We start from the raw sequence: 19,344 nt of genomic DNA, 5'->3' as shown, positions 1-19,344 counted from the left end.
GAAGGGATTATCCAAGCCAGCAAGATCCTCTGGATGCAGGGAACAGTGGCCCCCAAAATAGGCCTGATGCACATTTTCCCTCAGCTCAGGCAATGATAGAAAGCAGGAAAGGAATTGTACACATCATCACTCCATCTATCCCATCTATGTCCAAAAAGCCAGGGATTGGTTATCCCAGAATATCACCATTCACTATGAAAACATGGCAGAAACCAGATTCCATCCATTTGCTACCACCAAAACAATAAAATGAAAAAAGCCCAGATGGACCTAACTTCAAAGAGGTCAGCACTGCCCACGTTTTCTGTGAACACACACATTCTCAGAATCCTTCCCCAGGCTTGTGGGGACAGGTTACCCCTGTGGCTCCTGATATACTGGCAACTTGAGGGCAAGAGTTATCTGCTGCCCTGTGAGGTGTGACCACTAACAGGGTGTAGCAGGGAAGGTGGCTCCTGCAGTGCCCCAAGCTGAAGTTGCTCATTGACAGCCTGGCATCCTCAGGGGGACCCAGTCTAACCTCTGCAGAAAGACAGATCCTCTAGTCCTACCTGGCTCTGGATCCAGACATGAGGGGTGAGGCCTAGAAATCTGGAGCACAGAGTCTTGCCTCAGGCAAAGGGCACTGTTGGTGTGACTACTCCACAGAGCCTTACCTCTGACAGTGGGCACTGATGGTGTGACTACTCTATAGAGCCTTACCTCTGACAGTGGGCACTGATGGTGTGACTACTCTATAGAGCCTTACCTCTGACAGTGGGCACTGAAGGTGTGACTACTCCACAGAGCCTTACCTCTGACAGTGGGCACTGAGGGTGTGACTACTCCATAGAGCCTTACCTCTGACAGTGGGCACTGAAGGTGTGACTACTCCATAGAGCCTTACCTCTGACAGTGGGCACTGACGGTGTGACTACTCCACAGAGCCTTACCTCTGACAGTGGGCACTGAGGGTGTGACTACTCCATAGAGCCTTGCCTTGGGCAGGGGGCACTGTTGGTGTGACTACTCCACAGAGTCCTGTCTCTGGCTGTGGGCAATATTGGTGTGACTACTCCACAGAGCCTTGCCTCGGGCAAAGGGCAATGATGGTGTGACTACTCCACAGAGCCTTACCTCTGACAGTGGGCACTGATGGTGTGACTACTCCACAGAGTCCTGTCTCTGGCTGTGGGCACTGTTGGTGTGACTACCCCAGAGAGCCTTACCTCTGACAGTGGGCACTGACGGTGTGACTACTCCATAGAGCCTTACCTGGGGCAGAGGGCACTGTTGGTGTGACTACTCCACAGAGCCTTGCCTTGGGCAGAGGGCAATGATGGTGTGACTACTCCATAGAGCCTTGCCTCTGACAGTGGGCACTGATGGTGTGACTACTCCATAGAGCCTTACCTCTGACAGTGGGCACTGATGGTGTGACTACTCCACAGAGCCTTACCTCTGACAGTGGGCACTGATGGTGTGACTACTCCACAGAGCCTTGTCTCTGACAGTGGGCACTGAAGGTGTGACTACTCCACAGAGCCTTACCTCTGACAGTGGGCACTGAGGGTGTGACTACTCCACAGAGCCTTACCTCTGACAGTGGGCACTGATGGTGTGACTACTCCATAGAGCCTTACCTCTGACAGTGGGCACTGATGGTGTGACTACTCCATAGAGCCTTACCTCTGACAGTGGGCACTGAAGGTGTGACTACTCCACAGAGCCTTACCTCTGACAGTGGGCACTGAAGGTGTGACTACTCCACAGAGTCCTGCCAAGAGCAGTGGGCACTCTTGGTGTGACTACTCCACAGACAGTGAAGAGTAATTCTGCACCACTCGCTGCCGCCCACTCCCCACTCCCACCACTTGGTATCTTGGAGGAACCATGTCTTCTTTGCATCCATTCACTGTAGCATTAGACAAAGATGGCCGCCATCCCACAGCCATGAGTCTCTGATCTCTTTGGTGGCACTCACAACTCCTTGAGAATGCTGGAAAGACCATCTGTTTCCAGGTGTCAGAAAGTAGACAGATGTTATAGAGCTGTTTCCCTTGCCTGCTTTTGGACTCTTCCCAAAGCCTGGACTTCTGTGAGCCACATGGGATAAAATGTGGAGGCTGGCATCAGTGTGCTGTTAGGCCACACATAAATGGTGGTTATTGGTGTCACAGAGACAAGAAAGGGCACTGGGGAGTCTTGTCCTCACAAAAAGTACAGGGACAGCATAAGATACCCTAAAGGGGGTGACAGAATGCACACTGAGGACCTGGGTGACTTGTAGATACAGGGATGTCTACCATGCACAAGTCACTTGGGCCAGGCTGAAACCACACTTCTGAACAATCAGGTCCAGGGAGGACCTGAAAGCATCCCCAAGTGACAGCCATTCCATTGTCTACTCTGAGAAGCTCAGCCATGGGTTGTCTCTGAACAAGTAAACAGCAAGAACTCCGGGGATATTAGAGATAAGCAGATGTCCCACCCTGCCCTAAGGATTGCCCGGCTTATACAACTCAGTTCAGTGGGCTAAGAGATAGTCCCCCCTCAGTGATCAGCTGAGACTACCTCAAACTGGAGTCCACGAGACCCAAGGGGAAGGAACTTGAGCTCTAGGCACTGTGTCAGAAGCGAGAATGTGGACCCCCAGAGTTTGCTAGGGCTGACCAATTGTGTGCCTCCATTACTGTGCTCACTTTCCCAACACAACCCCAGAACACATGGTGTTCTGAATGTGCCATCCCAGTGACCTAGAATTCCCACCTGAGGATGACCCCCTGTGCCAGCGGAACAACCCAGATCCCTATCCTGCTTCCTTCTTCCTCCACCTCTTCCTCCCTGCCTTATCTCCCTCTTCTCCTCCCCCCACCCCCTTCTCTCTCTCCCTCACCAAGCCTGTGAATATTATCCCCAGTGGCCTATTGAAACAATGGCCAAGGCATAAGCATTTCCTCAAAGTCGTAAATGAAGTGAAAGTTATTCACTTTGTCAATGCACAGGGGCAACTGCAAGTGACAGATCTTGTCCCTGCCACATGAGGGCTGTGCTAGGCCAAGGTTTCTCCAGCTTTGCTGAAATTGTTCTCACTTCTCCTCCTCAGCCAGAAGACATTGGACAAGCACCCATCGTGAACGCCCCAGAAGGTGGCAAGGTTGACCTGGAAGCCTTCAGCCATTTTACAAAAATCATCACACCAGCAATCACCAGAGTGGTGGATTTTGCCAAAAAGTTGCCCATGTTTTGTGAGGTGAGGAAATGGCTCTTCCTTCTGGGCCGCTTTTCACAATAGTTCCATTGATTACCAAGAGTGCAGGATATCGTTCAACAGTAATCAGCAGAACTTCATGGTAGGAAAGCAGAGTCCACGTAAAATAAGAATGCCTGCCGGGCTACAGCTCAGTGGAGAGCATTTGCCTTGGATGCGTGACCTAGGATCTATCCCCAGTTCTGTCAAAAGAAAAGAAAGGCTGGGCCTCCAATTGTGCCTTCAGCCATCACTGAGAGAGAGACAAAATTAGCTTATCGAGTAGGTTGCCAAGGTTTGAACTTAATCTATGCCCCTTCTACAGAATATTCCAGAGAGATGGCTGTGCAGTTGATCTTAATCCAGAAGAACTGAAGTCAAATGGCCCTCATGGCACAAGACTCTCATTGTCTCTGTAGAGCCTCCCTCTTTCCTACCAGTGCATTCCCTTGCCCTCTCCGGAGCATGAAAACTCACTTCCCAGAGCCATGCTTCCCCTCAGGGACACTCCCTCCCTCTCTTAGCACATCTCTGCCTCACCTCAGCTCACTTCCTGCCTCATTTTGACAGCCCCATCTTGCAGCAGGTGAGAACAAAGCCAGGTGTGGGCCAGAATCCTAAGCATGTGCGTTGCCATCTTCTGGCCTGGGTCATATCAGCCTTAAAATGAGACTTGCAGACTTGTCCTAAATATCTCTTAGGACATGTGGGACGTTCGGGTCAGGCCACACATATAAAAGCGTTGTCCCTCTGCCCTGCCTGAGTGACAAGCACTGAACATGTTTCAGCTAACAATGCTGCTATTTCTTCTCTCTGTCTCTCTGGAACTTGCCGAGTGGGCTAGGCTAACCAAACAGCCAGCTTCGGCTGTCTGTCTGTCTCTTCCTCCCCTGCCCTAGGATTACAAGTGGGTGCCACCATGCCTGGCTTTGAAAAGTAAAACACGTGGGTTCTGGGAATGGAGCTCAGGTTCAAGCACCACGTACAGGCTGTACTGTCTCCCCTTCTCAATTTCATCAGGACATCCCCATCCTGCCTCTGGCTTTCCGAACCCTGTAGGGGTGATTGTGTCTCCTGGAGAACTTCTCTCTTTGTGAAATTCTGTTGCTCTCACACCTTCAAGGAGGCCCAGAAAGTTAGCATGTGGAGACATCACAGACAGCAGTGACCTCTTCTGCAAGCTTTGGGGGTGACTGCAGGTTCTGCCTCAGCTGAGAGATCCAAGCCCCCCTGTCTAGGATGACCATCCGCTGCCTTAACGTCCCGCTCATCCTGGTTGTGAGTTCGCAGTAAGGACAACCCAGCTGGAGTGAGAGTGACCTCAGATAACGGGTGGGGAAATTTCTTATTGCCTGTTTTTGAGTGTCCATCGAAGCCGGACCCAGAAGGACAGAGCCTAAGGTGGCCTAAGGATAGGGACTAAGACAGAGAAAGCATTTGCCTCCTAATGACCTTTGACATTTTTGAAGTAACATTTATGAACGTTCTAGAGGATGGACAGAAATAGTACCTGTTCTAGCTTCCTTTCAATTGCTCTGATGAACATGGTCAAAAGAAACTTGGGGGAAGAAATGGATTATTTGACGTACACTTCTAGGTCACAGTTCATCACTGAGGAAAGCCAGGGCAGGAACTTGAAGCCAGGAACTGTGAAGGACACTGCTTACTGTTTCACTCACGGGCTCATACTTAACTAGTTTTTATATAAGGCCAATATCACCTGCCTAGAGAATGGTGCTGCCCACAGTGGGCTGGGCCCTCCTCTATCAGTTAACAATCAAAACCGTCCCTCACAGACATGCCCACCTGATAAGGGTGGATACTCAGTTGAATCTCTTTTCAGGTGACTCTAGGCTGTATCACCCTTACAGTTAAAGTTAACAGTGCTAATCCATAGCCACAAAATAGCACTGCCCATAGTTAGGAACAAATGTTTATCTGCTTTACACACATTTACACATGCATGCATACATGCATATATATATGAAATGTAAAATTTGCTAATAACCAAGACCTACTTTTGACTTATTAAAACTGCTCTTTAACATTTTATAAGAGAAATGGACCCAGCTATAAGGATGCATCTCATGAACAAAATGAACTCCATAATAAGCACTAAGAATTAGAAACGCTGTGACCTGCGCAGCCCAGGATATCAGGTTATTCTCAATGGTAGGATATCATTTACAAATCCTTTTACAAGGTGACTTTGATGGTCACATGGCATTCCAAAAATCTGCTCCACCATCATTTGGGCTCATTCTTATTAGACCTGCCATCCATTTCCATTTTTCCACTAATAAAACAGGCCACGATGAACATTCTGATGACCACACCCTGTCCGTGGTGCTCATTCCTAAGGGCAAGTCCCAGGCATGCAGCTGAAGGACCAGAGAGTTCTTTCACCTCCTGAGGTCTTCAGCGTGTGCCTGTCCTCCAGGAACCGTCTCCCGTTGCTCTCACTGACTCTGCCACTGCCTTCTCATTTGCTGGCCTGGTTCTCTGTTCTTGGCTCCTCTCCCTCCCTCTCTCCCTCTCCCTCTCCCTCTCCCTCTCCCTCTCCCTCTCCCTCTCTCTCTCTCCCCCACCACCACCATGTGTGGGAGAGAATGTGTGTGCGTGTGTTGGGGGGAGGGGAGTGTTGGCTACAGCTCATAGAGGCTAAAGGAATTTTGTTGAGGTCAAGTTTGCCACTTTGGGGCTAGTGGGATGGCTTAATGGTCGGTTAATAGCACTGGTGGCTCTTCCAGGGGCCCCAGGTTCAATTCCTAGCACCCATATGGCAGCTCACAACTTCTGTAACTCCAGGTCCATGTGATCCAACACCCTCACACAGACACACATGCAGGCAACATACCAATGCACATAAAATAAAAATAAAAAATTAAGTTAGCCGCCTCAAGCTAGCTTGCCAGTCACATAGCAAGTGCTCTTCCAATGACCACCAGAAATTTTAATGTTAAATTCTTTTTTCCAGAGCTGAGGACCGAACCCAGGGCCTTGTGCTTGCTAGGCAAGCACTCTACCACTGAGCTAAATCCCTAACCCCAAAAAAGTGCTATTTTTTTAAAGATTTGTTTTTTATTTATTTATTTATTTATTATATAGTATTCTGCCTGCATGTGTCCCTGCAGGCCAGAAGAGGGCACCGGATTCCATTACAAGTGGTTGTGAGCCACCATGTGGTTGCTGGGAATTGAACTCAGGACCTCTGGAAGAGCAGTCAGTGCTCTTAACCACTGAGCCATCTCTCCAGCCCTTAATGTTAAATTTTTAATATAAAATTTGTATAAATCACTGAAGAGATATTCGAGATAATTTATGAAGAAGGAAAGGAAGAATCTACCTCCACCCACAGCAACCAGCATGCACTTAACTCAATGCTGTGGGTAAAAAGCTGCTTGGAACTTTCCAAGCCAGGACTACAGCTAGCTTACTCTTCCAAGTTCCTGTCAGAAACATAAAACATAATTCCCCATCAGGATTCCATCTCTTTCAATGCTGGTATTGAAATTTCATCTCAAATTTTCAAAAAGAAAGAAAGAAAGAAAGAAAGAAAGAAAGAAAGAAAGAAAGAAAGAAAGAAAGAAAGAAAGAAAGAAAGAAAGAAAGAAAGAGAGAGAGAGAGAGAAAGAAAGAGAGGAAGGAAGGAAGGAAGGAAGGAAGGAAGGAAGGAAGAAAGAAAGAAAGAAAGAAAGAAAGAAAGAAAGAAAGAAAGAAAGAAAGAAAGAAAGAAAGAAAGAAAGAAAGAAAGAAAGAAAGAAAGAAAGAAGGAAAGAAGGAAAGAAGGAAAGAAGGAAAGAAGGAAAGAAGGAAAGAAGGAAAGAAAGAAAGAAAACATTTTATAACATGTTATAAGTGTTCAGTGTCTTCTAGGCTTCTGCTGGACTTTTATCCTCTCAGAAGCCTAAAAGCGGAAGATGAACTTTGTGGGCCCTGAGCTTCCCATGGTTATTGAGGGGAGTCCCTTGGCAGAGGCAGTTTAATGCATCTGCCATTTGAACTGCGGTCCTTATTCTGCTAAGATCCTGCCAAGCACCCAACATGGCTTGTCGTCCACCAGGCCAGGCTTTGTGAGCTCTGTCAGCAGAGCTGCCTCACAGGAACCCCTGCTGAAGTGTGTCATCTGTGCCCATCAGCCAGGTGATCTAGGGGACAGCAAGACTGATGCCCTGTGACTGCCTGTCAGGCCACTGCTGGAGCATTCTCACAGGGAGAGCATGCGGCGAGTGCCTCCGAGATGTTTGCCCACATCCTTTCTGATCTCACCAGAATCCTACAGACCACTCTAAGGAATCTGGACCAGTTTCTAAACCACTGATGATGCTTTGCAAATGCTTCCTTGGCTTCTGTCTGAATTTGAACCAGTCTTCAGCACTTTATCTGTAAGGCTTGCGGGCCAGCCCAAGTTCACAGACTTCATAATATGTAAAAGAAAATAACTGGGTTTTATCTAATTAGAAATTTTGCAGTGCTGGGGAATGGAGATGTGTGTGGCTTTTCTGGTAGAGTGTTTACCTAGTTCTGGGTTGATACCCCCAGTATATCAACTAGGCATAGTGGTACATACCCGGGAAACAGAGGCAAGGGCATCCAAAGTTTGGGTTCATCATCAGCTGCATAGGGAGTTTAAGGTCAACTTAGATTCTGTAAAACCCTATTCCAAAATAAGAAAAGAAGGAAAGAGGGGAGGGATGGAGGGTGGGGAAGAGGGAGGGGAAGGTGGAGAGAGAGATTTCATATTACTGCTGAATGGTTCTTCTCAAGAGTGGGCTCAGTACTTAGTGTGAGCATCACCTGGGAGCTTGGAAAACACTGAGGTAGGACCCACAGGCTGCACCTCAGGATCCCACAAAGAATCCTGGAGGAGTTGAAATGGGTTCTGCTCTGCTCTCTCCAGCCTGCCCTGCTGTTGAGTGTAACCAAGCTCAGCCTTCCCACTTCCAACTCCCTCTTGAGTCAGGAATCCAAGGATATAATTAGGAGTACAAGTCAGGACCTAAACAAAAACAAGTCACTAAGTGAGTACAATAGCAGAATTGATAGGCATGGATCCCTTTTCTGGTAGAGAAATATAAGCAGTTTAAAGTTGAAATGGTACTATAACTTAAGTAGTGAACAGGAGTGTGGACTGCTTAGTGTCGTCCACGCAGCTCAGTGGATTTGTAGGATTGCTTTTAGTTTTAGTTTTGAGAGTTCCTGTAGGTTGTTTGTTTGTTTGTTTGTTTGTTTGTTTTCTTCACTCTTCACTCTTTGGAGGCCCACCACCCAGCTCCCAAATAAAGACATGGAGACTTATTCTTAAATATGAATGTCTATCCTTAGCTTGGCTTGTTTCTAGCCAGCTTTTCTTAACTTAAATTATCCTGTCTACCTTTTGCCTTGGGCTTTTACCTTGCTTTATTCTGTGCCTCTTTCTTTCCTTCTTACTCCATTGACTGCTGTGTTGCTGGGCGGCCCCTGACATCTTCCTCTCCTCTTTTTTTCTCTCCTCCTCTTCTTGTTCTCCTCCTATTTATTCTCTCTGCCTGCCAGCCCCACCTATTTCTCTCTCCTGCCTTGCTATTGGCTGTTCAGCTCTTTATTAGACCAATCAGGTATTTTAGACAGGCAAAGTAACACAGCTTCACAGAGTTAAACAAATGCAACACAAAAGAGGGCAGCACATCTTTGTATCATAAACAAATATTCCACAGCACAAAAGGGTGTAACATATCTTCAACTGGTATTTCACAACAAGTTCCCATCTCCAAAAAGAGGCTGCACCAGTTTCATGGAAGACTTAGACATGTGAAATTTACACAGTCAATGCTTATGGGAATTTCACCATAGCTGAGGAATTGAGAAGTGTGTGTTGGTCTTGAATTGTGATAGAGCTAGTTTCAAATCCCAGCCTCATCTACAAAACATCACTGTGCCAGCCACACACTGGCATGTTACACTTTGAATGCCTGTTTTTCACATGCATGAATGAAACTAGAAGAATGTCCCTAATTGTATTACTGTGAAGTTTAACTAAAATGACTGTGTAAATCTTGGCATGAAACCCAAGTTGTAACAGTTACTCAGACCCTTTCAAATGATTCAACATTGAATTCTTCTTGAACTTTCTCTCCTACACCAGAAAACAAATTTTTATTTTCACTATTCTGCCACACAGAGTTCTGTTATAAAGTTGATTTAGCCTATTATCATAAACTCTGATTAACATGGTGACCAAATGAACTCTAAATGGCCCTGAAATCGGAGCAAAAAGAGCTTGCTTGTCCATTGACTCTGGTATCTGTCCCCAAGAATAGAAACATGGGAGCCATGACATCCGAATTCTGGCTTCACCTCTGCCCTTGAGTTGCCGGTGACCATGAGCAAAGCTTGTATGTCTCTGGGTCGCCTTGGTCACTCCATCGGCTGCAGCCTTCCAGTTTTGCACCTCTTGAGACACTTGGAAGCAAATTTCCTTCAAAAAACAGAAAAGCACGCTGTTAGCTGTGCAGAGTCAGCAGGTAATTATGGAGCTACCCAGCGATAAAAAAGATGAGGCATGAACCGTGCTCAGTGGCACTTTCAAGTGTAACTACAGGACAAACTCCCAAATAAAGGGGTGCCTAACAGAGGCTTCTTCTGTGTGACTGTCACACCGGTCGGAGACCTGTGGTAAAAGAAATGTAAACTGCTGAGATTAATCAGTTTGGGGTTTTAAAAATGGTGGTTGGCAGGGCTGGAGACTCAGCAGTTAAGAATACTGGCTGCACTCCCAGAGGACCCAGGTGCAAGTCCCAGCGCCCACATGACAGCTTACAACCATCCATACCTCTACTTCTAGGGGATCCAATGACCTCTTCTGGTGCACAGACAACCATGCAAGAAAAACACTCATGCATTTTTTAAAAAGTCATTGAAGTCTAGACATAATGTAACATACCTGTAGTCAGTCCACAGGTTTGAGGCAGAGGCAGGAGGATGGCCTCAGGTTTGAGGCCAGTTAGTGAGTTCCAAGTCAGCCAGCGCTCCACAGGGAGACACTGTCTCAAAACGAACCAATAAAAAGATGGTTGTAAGCGTCCCCCAGGTAGAGTATGAAGGCTCAGAGAATGCAGACATAGATTGGTCACAGAGGCTGTTCTCTTGCTTTGCCAGCACCATGGCTGGCCCTTGTCTTCTTGTTCTGTGCTGATGTGCCTGCTTCTTTTCAGCTGCCCTGTGAAGACCAGATCATCCTCCTCAAAGGCTGCTGCATGGAGATCATGTCCCTTCGAGCTGCTGTGCGCTACGACCCAGAGAGCGAGACTCTAACCTTGAATGGGGAAATGGCAGTGACGCGGGGCCAGCTTAAAAATGGGGGTCTTGGGGTGGTGTCGGATGCCATCTTTGACCTGGGCATGTCTCTGTCCTCTTTCAATCTGGATGACACGGAGGTCGCTCTGCTTCAGGCTGTCCTGCTGATGTCTTCAGGTGAGCGGATGTGAAAAGGGTTTCTGGAGTCTGGTGCTAACTCAGATCCCTTAGTGGGTTGTCTGTCTCCCCCTAGTTCAGAGTCTTACCTCGCTCTCTTTCAGTGGACAGGGAACTGAATGTAGAATGTCAAGAGTCAGATGCTGTACAGCTCTGGCAGGCCTGAAACTCACTACAGAGCCCACACTGGCCTCTCACTCAGATGTTCTCTGAAACCGTTTATGGAAACAGTCGTAGCTGTAGTATTATTTCAGAAGTGTGTGTTCTGTTGGCCTTGGATTCTGACAGAGCCAGCTTCGGATGCCCACCTCACCCACAAAACATTCATATTAAGCCCCAACCAGCATGTTATCCAGCTGCCTGAGTTTGCATTATCTCTAAATAAAATTGAAATTAGAATATTTACCTCACTGTATTACTGTGAAGATTAGCTAAGGCACGGGGTAAATCTTGGCACGGTGCCCAGTTCAGATAGAGAAAGTGGGGACAGGGGCAATGGAAATCCTATAAAATGGTCCCCTTTGGGCAGACAATTCATCCACCCTGCTTGCTTCTGGCTTTGCCTGTGCTAAGTATGGCTATGAGTGACAGCACCATCCCGTGGACACACGGCTCATGCTTTAGTTTCCTCTCACTGTGCAGCACACCAATCCCAAGCCGAGTGCTTAAGACACCCAAGACAAGCAGAGCTGGAGCTGAGTCGTGGAACATGCCTGCAGAAGTCTCTCCTAGCAGCCTTTCCTCGAAGAGCACTCAGTCTTCTTACAAGCTGCTGGGTCCCAAGAGAGAGGCCTTCGAGCACATGAACGCAGAAGCCCCCCAGACTTAAGTCCCAGGGCGTCCCTTCAGCCACACTCTATTTGCCAGCTTGTCCTAGCTCCAGCCCCCACTCATCATTCTCCCTCACCTCACCCAGCCGGCCGGGGCCGGGAGGACATGATGTTGTCTTTAACCTACCACCATCTTTTGAACCAAGCTCCGCTGCCTGTCCGAGCTCCAGCTCCCGACAGTGGAGGTTTAATGGCAGAGCTGACACTCTCCTCTTTTTATTTATGTCATGATAAATAAATGCAAAGTACTCTGCGTTGTTTAAGGGAAGCCGGTCTTGAAATGTAGACAATGACTCAGGTCGGCCTCTGCATTTCAGAACATTTTGCCACTCTGTTCTGTCTATCTGCTGAACTTGCCCACAGCTCCCTCTGGTCTAGCTATACCTTGAAGTCATAGATGTGTCTAACCAGTGCCCAGTAGACTCCAAAAAAGATTTATTGGATATGTGGCTAAACACAGCCACAAAACCCAGGTCACAGACACCTTGAGAATTCTTTATTGGGTTGAAGCTTGCTAAGTATTTTTAAGCTGACCTAGAAATTCATTTCTTACATAAAGTATAGATATGGAAGATATTTTAAAAGCAATAATATTGAAACTTATTTTGTGGAGATTTTTAATATAGACAGAATGGCACACTGAACTCTCTCGGTGACTTTGGAAAGACTTCAGGGGACTCCGTTTTCCCAGTATCTGCTGTTCTCACCCTGTGTGACCCCTTCCCTGTGACTTGCTTTTAACCAATAGAATCCTGCAAACTCAATGTTACCTCATTTGATTCCATATGCAACATAAAATTATCACATCCAGAGTTACTCTACAAGAACATTCGTGGCTTCATGAGATTGGCACCCATCTGGAGAAAGTTCTCACAGTGGGAGATTCACACAGCTGGTGTCCAGGCTACAACCAGGGCCCTGGTCACTTGACCCTGCGTCCTTCAGGGAATAGAGTATTCAGAGAAACAAAATCGGGAGCTTCTCTATGGGCTGCCTTGTAATACAGCCTCTCTCTATGTGACCCATTAAAATAGAAATGGAACGCCTGTGGGAACCATATTCATGGAGGGAATGAAAGCAAGTCTTACTTCAGTCTTTATTGGTACAAAGACACTTTTAAATAATGTTGACTTACATAGGGAGAAAGTTGTTTTTTCTGTAATTTCTTCTGACTGTAAGCTCTAAATGAGTCAGAGAGAGAGAATGATGCTAGTCTGACTGTAACACCTCTCCAATTCTTTCTACCCTGTTTTTAACAAAAAAAAAAGTGCTCAGGAACACAAAATCTTCAGCAAGAACCCTTGCCTTTAATTAAAAAAAAACTTTTATTATTTAATAAGTTTTTCTCCATGCATTTGTTTTCATAGTTATCATCTGTTTATGAAAAATGGATTTTATTACTGTAGAATAAGATATTTCATCAGGAATAAGTCAATAATGGAAGGGAACTGGTAGGGATGGCAGCTGTGTCTGTTTTTACATCACTATGATAAAACCCTCTATAAAAGCAATTTGAGGGATGGAGGTTTTACCTTGGCTCGTGGTTCCAGAGGGCTGTGTCCGCAGTTGACTGGCTCCATTGCTTTCAGGGCTGTGGTGAGGAAGTGCACCATGGCAGGAAGCATGGGGTAAATGAAGTTAAGTTGCTCACCTTGTGGCTGCCAGGAAGTAACGCCACACCCCACCCCCACCAGATCTGTCCATCACAGCACTGCCCCCCACCCCCACCAGATCTGTCCATCTCAACACTGCACCCCACCCCCACCAGATCTGTCCATCGCAGCACTGCCCCCCACCCCCACCAGATCTATCCATCTCAACACTGCACCCCACCCCCACCAGATCTGTCCATCTCAACACTGCACCCCACCCCCACCAGATCTGTCCATCGCAGCACTGTACCCCACCCCCACCAGATCTGTCCATCACAGCACTGCACCCTATCCCCACCACATCTGTCCATCTCAACACCACACCCCACCCCCACCAGATCTGTCCATCACAGCACTGCACCCCACCCCCACCACATCTGTCCATCTCAACACTGCACCCCACCCCCACCAGATCTGTCCATCTCAACACTGCACCCCACCCCCACCAGATCTGTCCATCACAGCACTGCCCCCCACCCCCACCAGATCTGTCCATCTCAACACTGCACCCCACCCCCACCAGATCTGTCCATCGCAGCACTGCCCACCACCCCCACCAGATCTATCCATCTCAACACCACACCCCACCCCCACCAGATCTGTCCATCGCAGCACTGTACCCCACCCCCACCACATCTGTCCATCTCAACACTGCACCCCACCCCCACCAGGCTTATCCATCTCAACACTGCACCCCACCCACACCCCCCACCCCCACCAGATCTGTCCATCGCAACACTGCACCCCACCCCCACCAGACCTGTCCATCTCAACACTGCACCCCACCCCCACCAGATCTGTCCATCGCAACACTGCACCCCACCACCACCAGACCTGTCCATCTCAACACTGCACCCCACCCCCACCAGATCTGTCCATCTCAACACTGCACCCCACCCCCACCAGATCTGTCCATCGCAACACTGTACCCCACCCCCACCAGATCTGTCCATCGCAGCACTGCACCCCACCCCCACCAGATCTGTCCATCTCAACACTGCACCCCACCCCCACCAGATCTGTCCATCTCAACACTGCACCCCACCCCCACCAGATCTGTCTATCTCAACACTGCACCCCACCCCCACCCGAGCTATCCATTTTAACACTGCACCCCATCAACACTGCATCCCACACCAAAGCTATTCATTTCGACTGTCACCTTGGTCCCTGGTATTCTACAGCCCATGCCACATGCTCACTCAGTCCTGGGAGCAGTGAAGTCCCCAGATCAGGAACTGAATCCGACGAGCCCCCTCCTCCCACCTCTGAACTCATGTCCATCTTCTTCCTCCCCTCAGATCGCCCAGGGCTGGCCTGTGTTGAGAGAATTGAGAAATACCAAGACAGTTTCCTGTTGGCCTTTGAACACTATATCAATTACCGAAAGCACCACGTGACACACTTTTGGCCCAAACTCCTGATGAAGGTGACGGACCTGCGGATGATTGGAGCCTGCCATGCCAGCCGCTTCCTCCACATGAAGGTGGAGTGCCCCACCGAGCTCTTCCCCCCTCTGTTCTTGGAAGTGTTCGAGGACTAAGTGGACTGGGCAGGTTCTGCCATTCCTGCAGCGCTACTGGATGTCGATTCATTCCACCTCTGGCTCTTTGTGTTGTTGTTTCCTTGTTGCTTTGTGTCTGTCGGGTGGGGTCATCCAGAGTCAGTGGGTCACAAGGCGGAGGCAGGGAGGAGACTGTCTCTTGAATGTGGGTCTTTGTCGCTGTCACATTTGTTCTCCAGTCCTCAGTGTGAGTGCTTTGAAGGGTTTACAGCAGTGGAGGGTGAGTGGGGGGACACTCATTATCTCACCAGCACCAGCCATCACCAGCTCCCATCTGTCCCTGGTCGGAGACTCAAGCAAGCCAAATGGCACTGCAGAAAACTAAAGAAGCCTTAAAGCCACGACCGTGGTCATCCTGAGCCAGTTCTGATGTGCGCAGGGTGAAGCTGGCAGAGTCCAGGCCCCCTCGGGTTGGGTGTGGCTTTCAGCGTGTAAGGGTTAGAAGCAGATTCTACCCAGGAGCTCGCCATTTCCAGCACCCTGACTTGGAATGTGCAGGAATAGCCACACCATAACCAGTCAGCTTTCCTTCCCATGGCCTCTTGTAACCTGGTGATTTACTTCAAGTTGGACAGAGTATGACTTGAAGACTTGGCTGGTTTGAGGCCACAAGGAGAGTCTTTTTCTCAGCATGCCCATAGAGCTGGGAAATCTCCATCAACGTTACAAGCATAGTTTCCAAAATGCAAGTGGTATTACCTCGAGCGGGAAGGCGTCTCCACGGCTTACATAGATTCACAAGCCATTTCCACAAAGCTCAAGCCTGTTTACAGAGTGCCGTGTCTCTTTGGTGGCTCCGAACCAGTCCTTTCCCCAGCTCACAGAGGTCTTTAGCCAGGTTGTCTTGGGGGCTGATGTCACTTCCCTATGCATTAGAACTTCTGGTCAGGGGGAGACACATGTGTTGAAATTCCAGTCTTGTTTGGGAAAATCCCTGGGCAAGATCAGTGCAGGAATATTCTGATCGAAAGGAAATGCACTACCCATGGGCTATCATGGCGAAGGCTGTCCGGTGGCTGGAGGATGCTTTCACTGGTCTTGGATCCGTAAGAGCTTTACTTTAGTCACAAGTCTCGCCCAGCCCCTCCCCTCCCCACTACAGTCCGTGGTATAAAGAGCTCGACTCTCTTTTAGACACTAATTCTTCTAGAGCTTAAACATCATTACACTGGCAAACAGTCCTCACAAAACAACGGCAGACCATGCATAAAAACAGTTACCTGTGCTGCCCGGCCTACCCCCAGTGGCCGGCGTACAGTAGACGTTCCTGAGAAACAAGCAGCGACAACTTACTGCAAACGGGCAAAGGATGTGCCCATGCCACCGAATGTCCCCCATTCCTCACTGACACCGCAGCATGAACCTACCCCTTTGCCTGCCTGTCACTGCCTTATCCCGGAAATACCGGGGAAAACAAGCCATATCAGCAAGACTTACTAAAAAACGAAAGAAAGGAAGTCACTGTGAAGAGTGAGGAACCGCCCTTGCATTCATTAGACTTGGAGCACACTTGGCCTCCCTGGAAGTCAGGGCACCTGAGTTCTAGTTTGTGCTTGGCCGCCTGGTCAGCTTAGATCCTCACAGTTTCAGTTTTCTAACTGGGTAAATAAGTCAATCTAAAATCCCTCTTTTTTTCTCTGTTTATGACCTTCCAGTAAAGGGGTGGGGAGTGTCCTTGAAAGATCCCTTTCATATTCAAATATGTTGCCTTTAGCAGACAAAAGGCAAGGCCCATTCAAAACTAAGAAATGTATCTATTCAAAATAAGAGTTTGACTTGAAGAAGGCAGGATGGCCTTGGAAGAGGAGAGGCACGGTGCTCAAAGTCTCCAGAGCCTGCGGAAATAGCCTAGGGAGAAGGCACACTTGTGTGCTAAAGCAGTAGACCGACTGACTTCCCAGGTAAAGAAAATGAGAACGCTCTGTGGACTTGGTGTAGACATTAAAATAGAAGCAAGAAGCTCCATAGATTCATGTTTAACATCCGTTGAGGGTTTGCTTTCCCAGGCAGCCTGTAGCCAGCCTCCTCCCTCACAAACTTCATTAAACATCTGTTCTCTCCGTCAACTCTCCTGGAGGACTTCTGTCCAGACAATAAAAACAAGCTTGCTGTGAGGTAAGTTCTCCCAAAAGGAGAGGGAGGGAGGGAGGCCGGCTGGTGAGTCCCGCACAGGCTCACACTCTGCTAGGACACAAGAGTTTCTGAGGAAGTTTCCTGATTCTGGTGGCTTCTGAAGGACATCAGACACCTGGATTCCAGCATTAGTGCAGGACTTTGGACCTGGGTCATGGAGGGTGCTGTAGGGATTAACCACCACTGGGCACAAGCCCAATCCTCGGCCGTCCAGTCAGTCCCAGCACGTTATCCTCACTCTGTAAAAGTTCACCTTCTAGGGGCAGACCCTGCTCTAGCAAGCGTGCTGGAGGCTGAGCATTCCTACTGAATAAGATATGCAAGCTTCCGTCTTCTTCTGGCAGAAGGAACGAGGCCAGCAGGACATCAGAATGACTAAAATCGTGCCCTCCTCCAGGAAACTCCATTTTATGAAACTAGATTGTGAGGAATTGGCTCCCAACTTTTTTTTTTCTTTTCTTTTTAAAAAGCGTTTTCTTCTAATCTTGTCCAGACTTTCAAATCAAGTGGATGTGGTGGAAAGAACCCTCATACCTGCCCCACTGTGGGGAGACATTCCAGTCAAGGAAAACGTGCCCATCCCGCCGGGATGCTCACTTACAAATCAATGTATGGATGAGAAGGCTGTGCACATACAATAGACGTGTGTGTGTGCACATGTGTGTGTGTACCTGTGTTTGTTCCCTAAAGTGTGCTTTGCACTTCAGTGTCAATGTGCAGAACTTCCAGAAACTGGAAGGGAAAAGAACAACTTTTACTCTCTACGATTCTGCTGACAACACCACGTGCCGCCTCTGAGATTTTCCTAGTGTGATGAGCCTCAGTCCTCAGTGATGCGCTTGTGTGTTGGCGCCTCAGCGCAGCCCGTCCCCCGCCTGTGGCCCCAGTGCCACCTCCACCCAGTGCAATCTGGGAGAGTGAGGCTGGCTCCACCCTGCACATTAACCTGCAGGGCTGGCGCCCAAGCCTTGATCTCCTCACACTCAGCCTCCCCAACCCAGCCTCATGACCTGCTGGGCCTCTTCAGAGCATGTCATTGTCAGTGAGACATCTTCATTCTGTGGAATTCAAACCTATCCATGTCATATTGACCTTTTGCTGCATGAGTCATAAATTATGAAATCAGTCTTATGGTTTTTGAGATGTAGCCAGCGTTTTGTAAGGCTAAACCTTTTTCATGAACTTAATTGAATAACCAAACACAGATCCTCCTCAAAATGAGAGACGACAAACAGTTGAATCTCCTGGCCCTTTCTAATGGCGATGGCATCAGGTCCTACAATAAGCTCATAATTTCCTGTTATTTTAATAATGCGGAAATGTTAGCATAGTGTTTCTTTTGATAGTGATAGACTGATCCATATTTAAATTTTATAGAGAAGAAATTTTATTGTACTGTGATGTAGATATTTATTATCCAGGTAAGGATTTGCCCGGTGTGTATTTTTTACAATTGAAACATTTTACTTTAATCTTTAAAAAAAAAGAAAAAAAGACATTAAAAACACACACATACAAAAAAAGGCTAGGGAAAAAAAGGTTTGGCCTTATCACAGAATTTTTACTGTGTTGTATAAATGTTTGCAAATGAAAAATTACACATTTCTAGTGTGTTTCCACATTAATTAATGCGCCTTCAGGAGCAATATTGTGCAGGTAAACACTGATTGTAGCTTTCTGTTGCACAGCTCAAGCTGACCCACCTTATGCACAAGACAATCAAATGTCAGTCTTTCCTCTGAGGATGTGGACAGTACTCACGAGATCACACGTGAGACACAGGAAGAGACTGTAGGCAAGCCAGTGCGCTGATAGGGAGACGGTCGGTCAGGGCATGAGTGCACTCGTGTGGCCCAGTGCCACTTCCTCCCTTTGGTTGTGTTTTGTGACCTTGGCATCTGTCATTTGACATCATATAGCCAAAGTAGTTCTCCATGCTTTCTTCAGAGAAGATGATTCTTTTTTCCATAATGTTTCATGCCCTGAGAATCAGGAAAAAAAAAAAAAAAAAGGTACAGAAAAGAGAGGTTTACAGTCAGTGGAAGATTTGTGTTTTGCAAACAGTGTTAAGTGATACTGCTAGATTGGTAATATTTTTTTCAGCCTAAAATTGTTGAAATCTGTGATCAAAATGTTTTAAACTATCCAAAAAGAAAATTTGTATATTTGGGAAAATGGATTTTTACATAGCTTTTGTATGCAGATATTAAATTGTAATTATGAATATAGTGGGCATAGATACTCATAAGCTTAAATTCTAAAAAAGAAAAAAGAAAAAGCTTACAATGGATATATTTGCCTGTCTCTTTCTTTAAATGTTTCTGGATAGAAGGGCTGCCTACTCATCCCACCTCAGCATTGAGGCAGGGAAGGAATCTCAAATACACAGTGCATCTAATAAGATGATCAAGTTGACCTTTGGGGAGCATGGGCAGGGAGGGGGAGATACACAGATAGACTGACTGACTGACAAACAGACATCAT

General features: G+C 47.5%; 1 protein-coding gene across 14 annotated transcripts in view; it reads left to right on the top strand.

Annotated features, from left to right (window-relative positions):
• Positions 1–19,150, top strand: part of Thrb (thyroid hormone receptor beta) — a 372,411-nt gene extending 353,261 nt beyond the window's left edge. For all 14 annotated transcript variants that reach the window (XM_015994018.3, XM_076544456.1, XM_042284359.2 and 11 more), the window contains 3 exons: positions 3,086–3,232; positions 10,423–10,681; positions 14,465–19,150. In XM_015994018.3, the coding sequence (XP_015849504.1) occupies positions 3,086–3,232; positions 10,423–10,681; positions 14,465–14,706 (648 nt within the window). In that variant the 3' untranslated portion in view covers positions 14,707–19,150. The remainder of the gene's footprint in view (positions 1–3,085; positions 3,233–10,422; positions 10,682–14,464) is intronic.
• Positions 19,151–19,344: the final 194 nt, after the last annotated feature.

Source organism: Peromyscus maniculatus, chromosome 9 (assembly GCF_049852395.1).
Source record: "Peromyscus maniculatus bairdii isolate BWxNUB_F1_BW_parent chromosome 9, HU_Pman_BW_mat_3.1, whole genome shotgun sequence".
NCBI lineage: Eukaryota > Metazoa > Chordata > Mammalia > Rodentia > Cricetidae > Peromyscus > Peromyscus maniculatus.
Note: the sequence above shows the minus strand (reverse complement) of the source record. Positions and strands in the feature narration are given on the sequence as shown.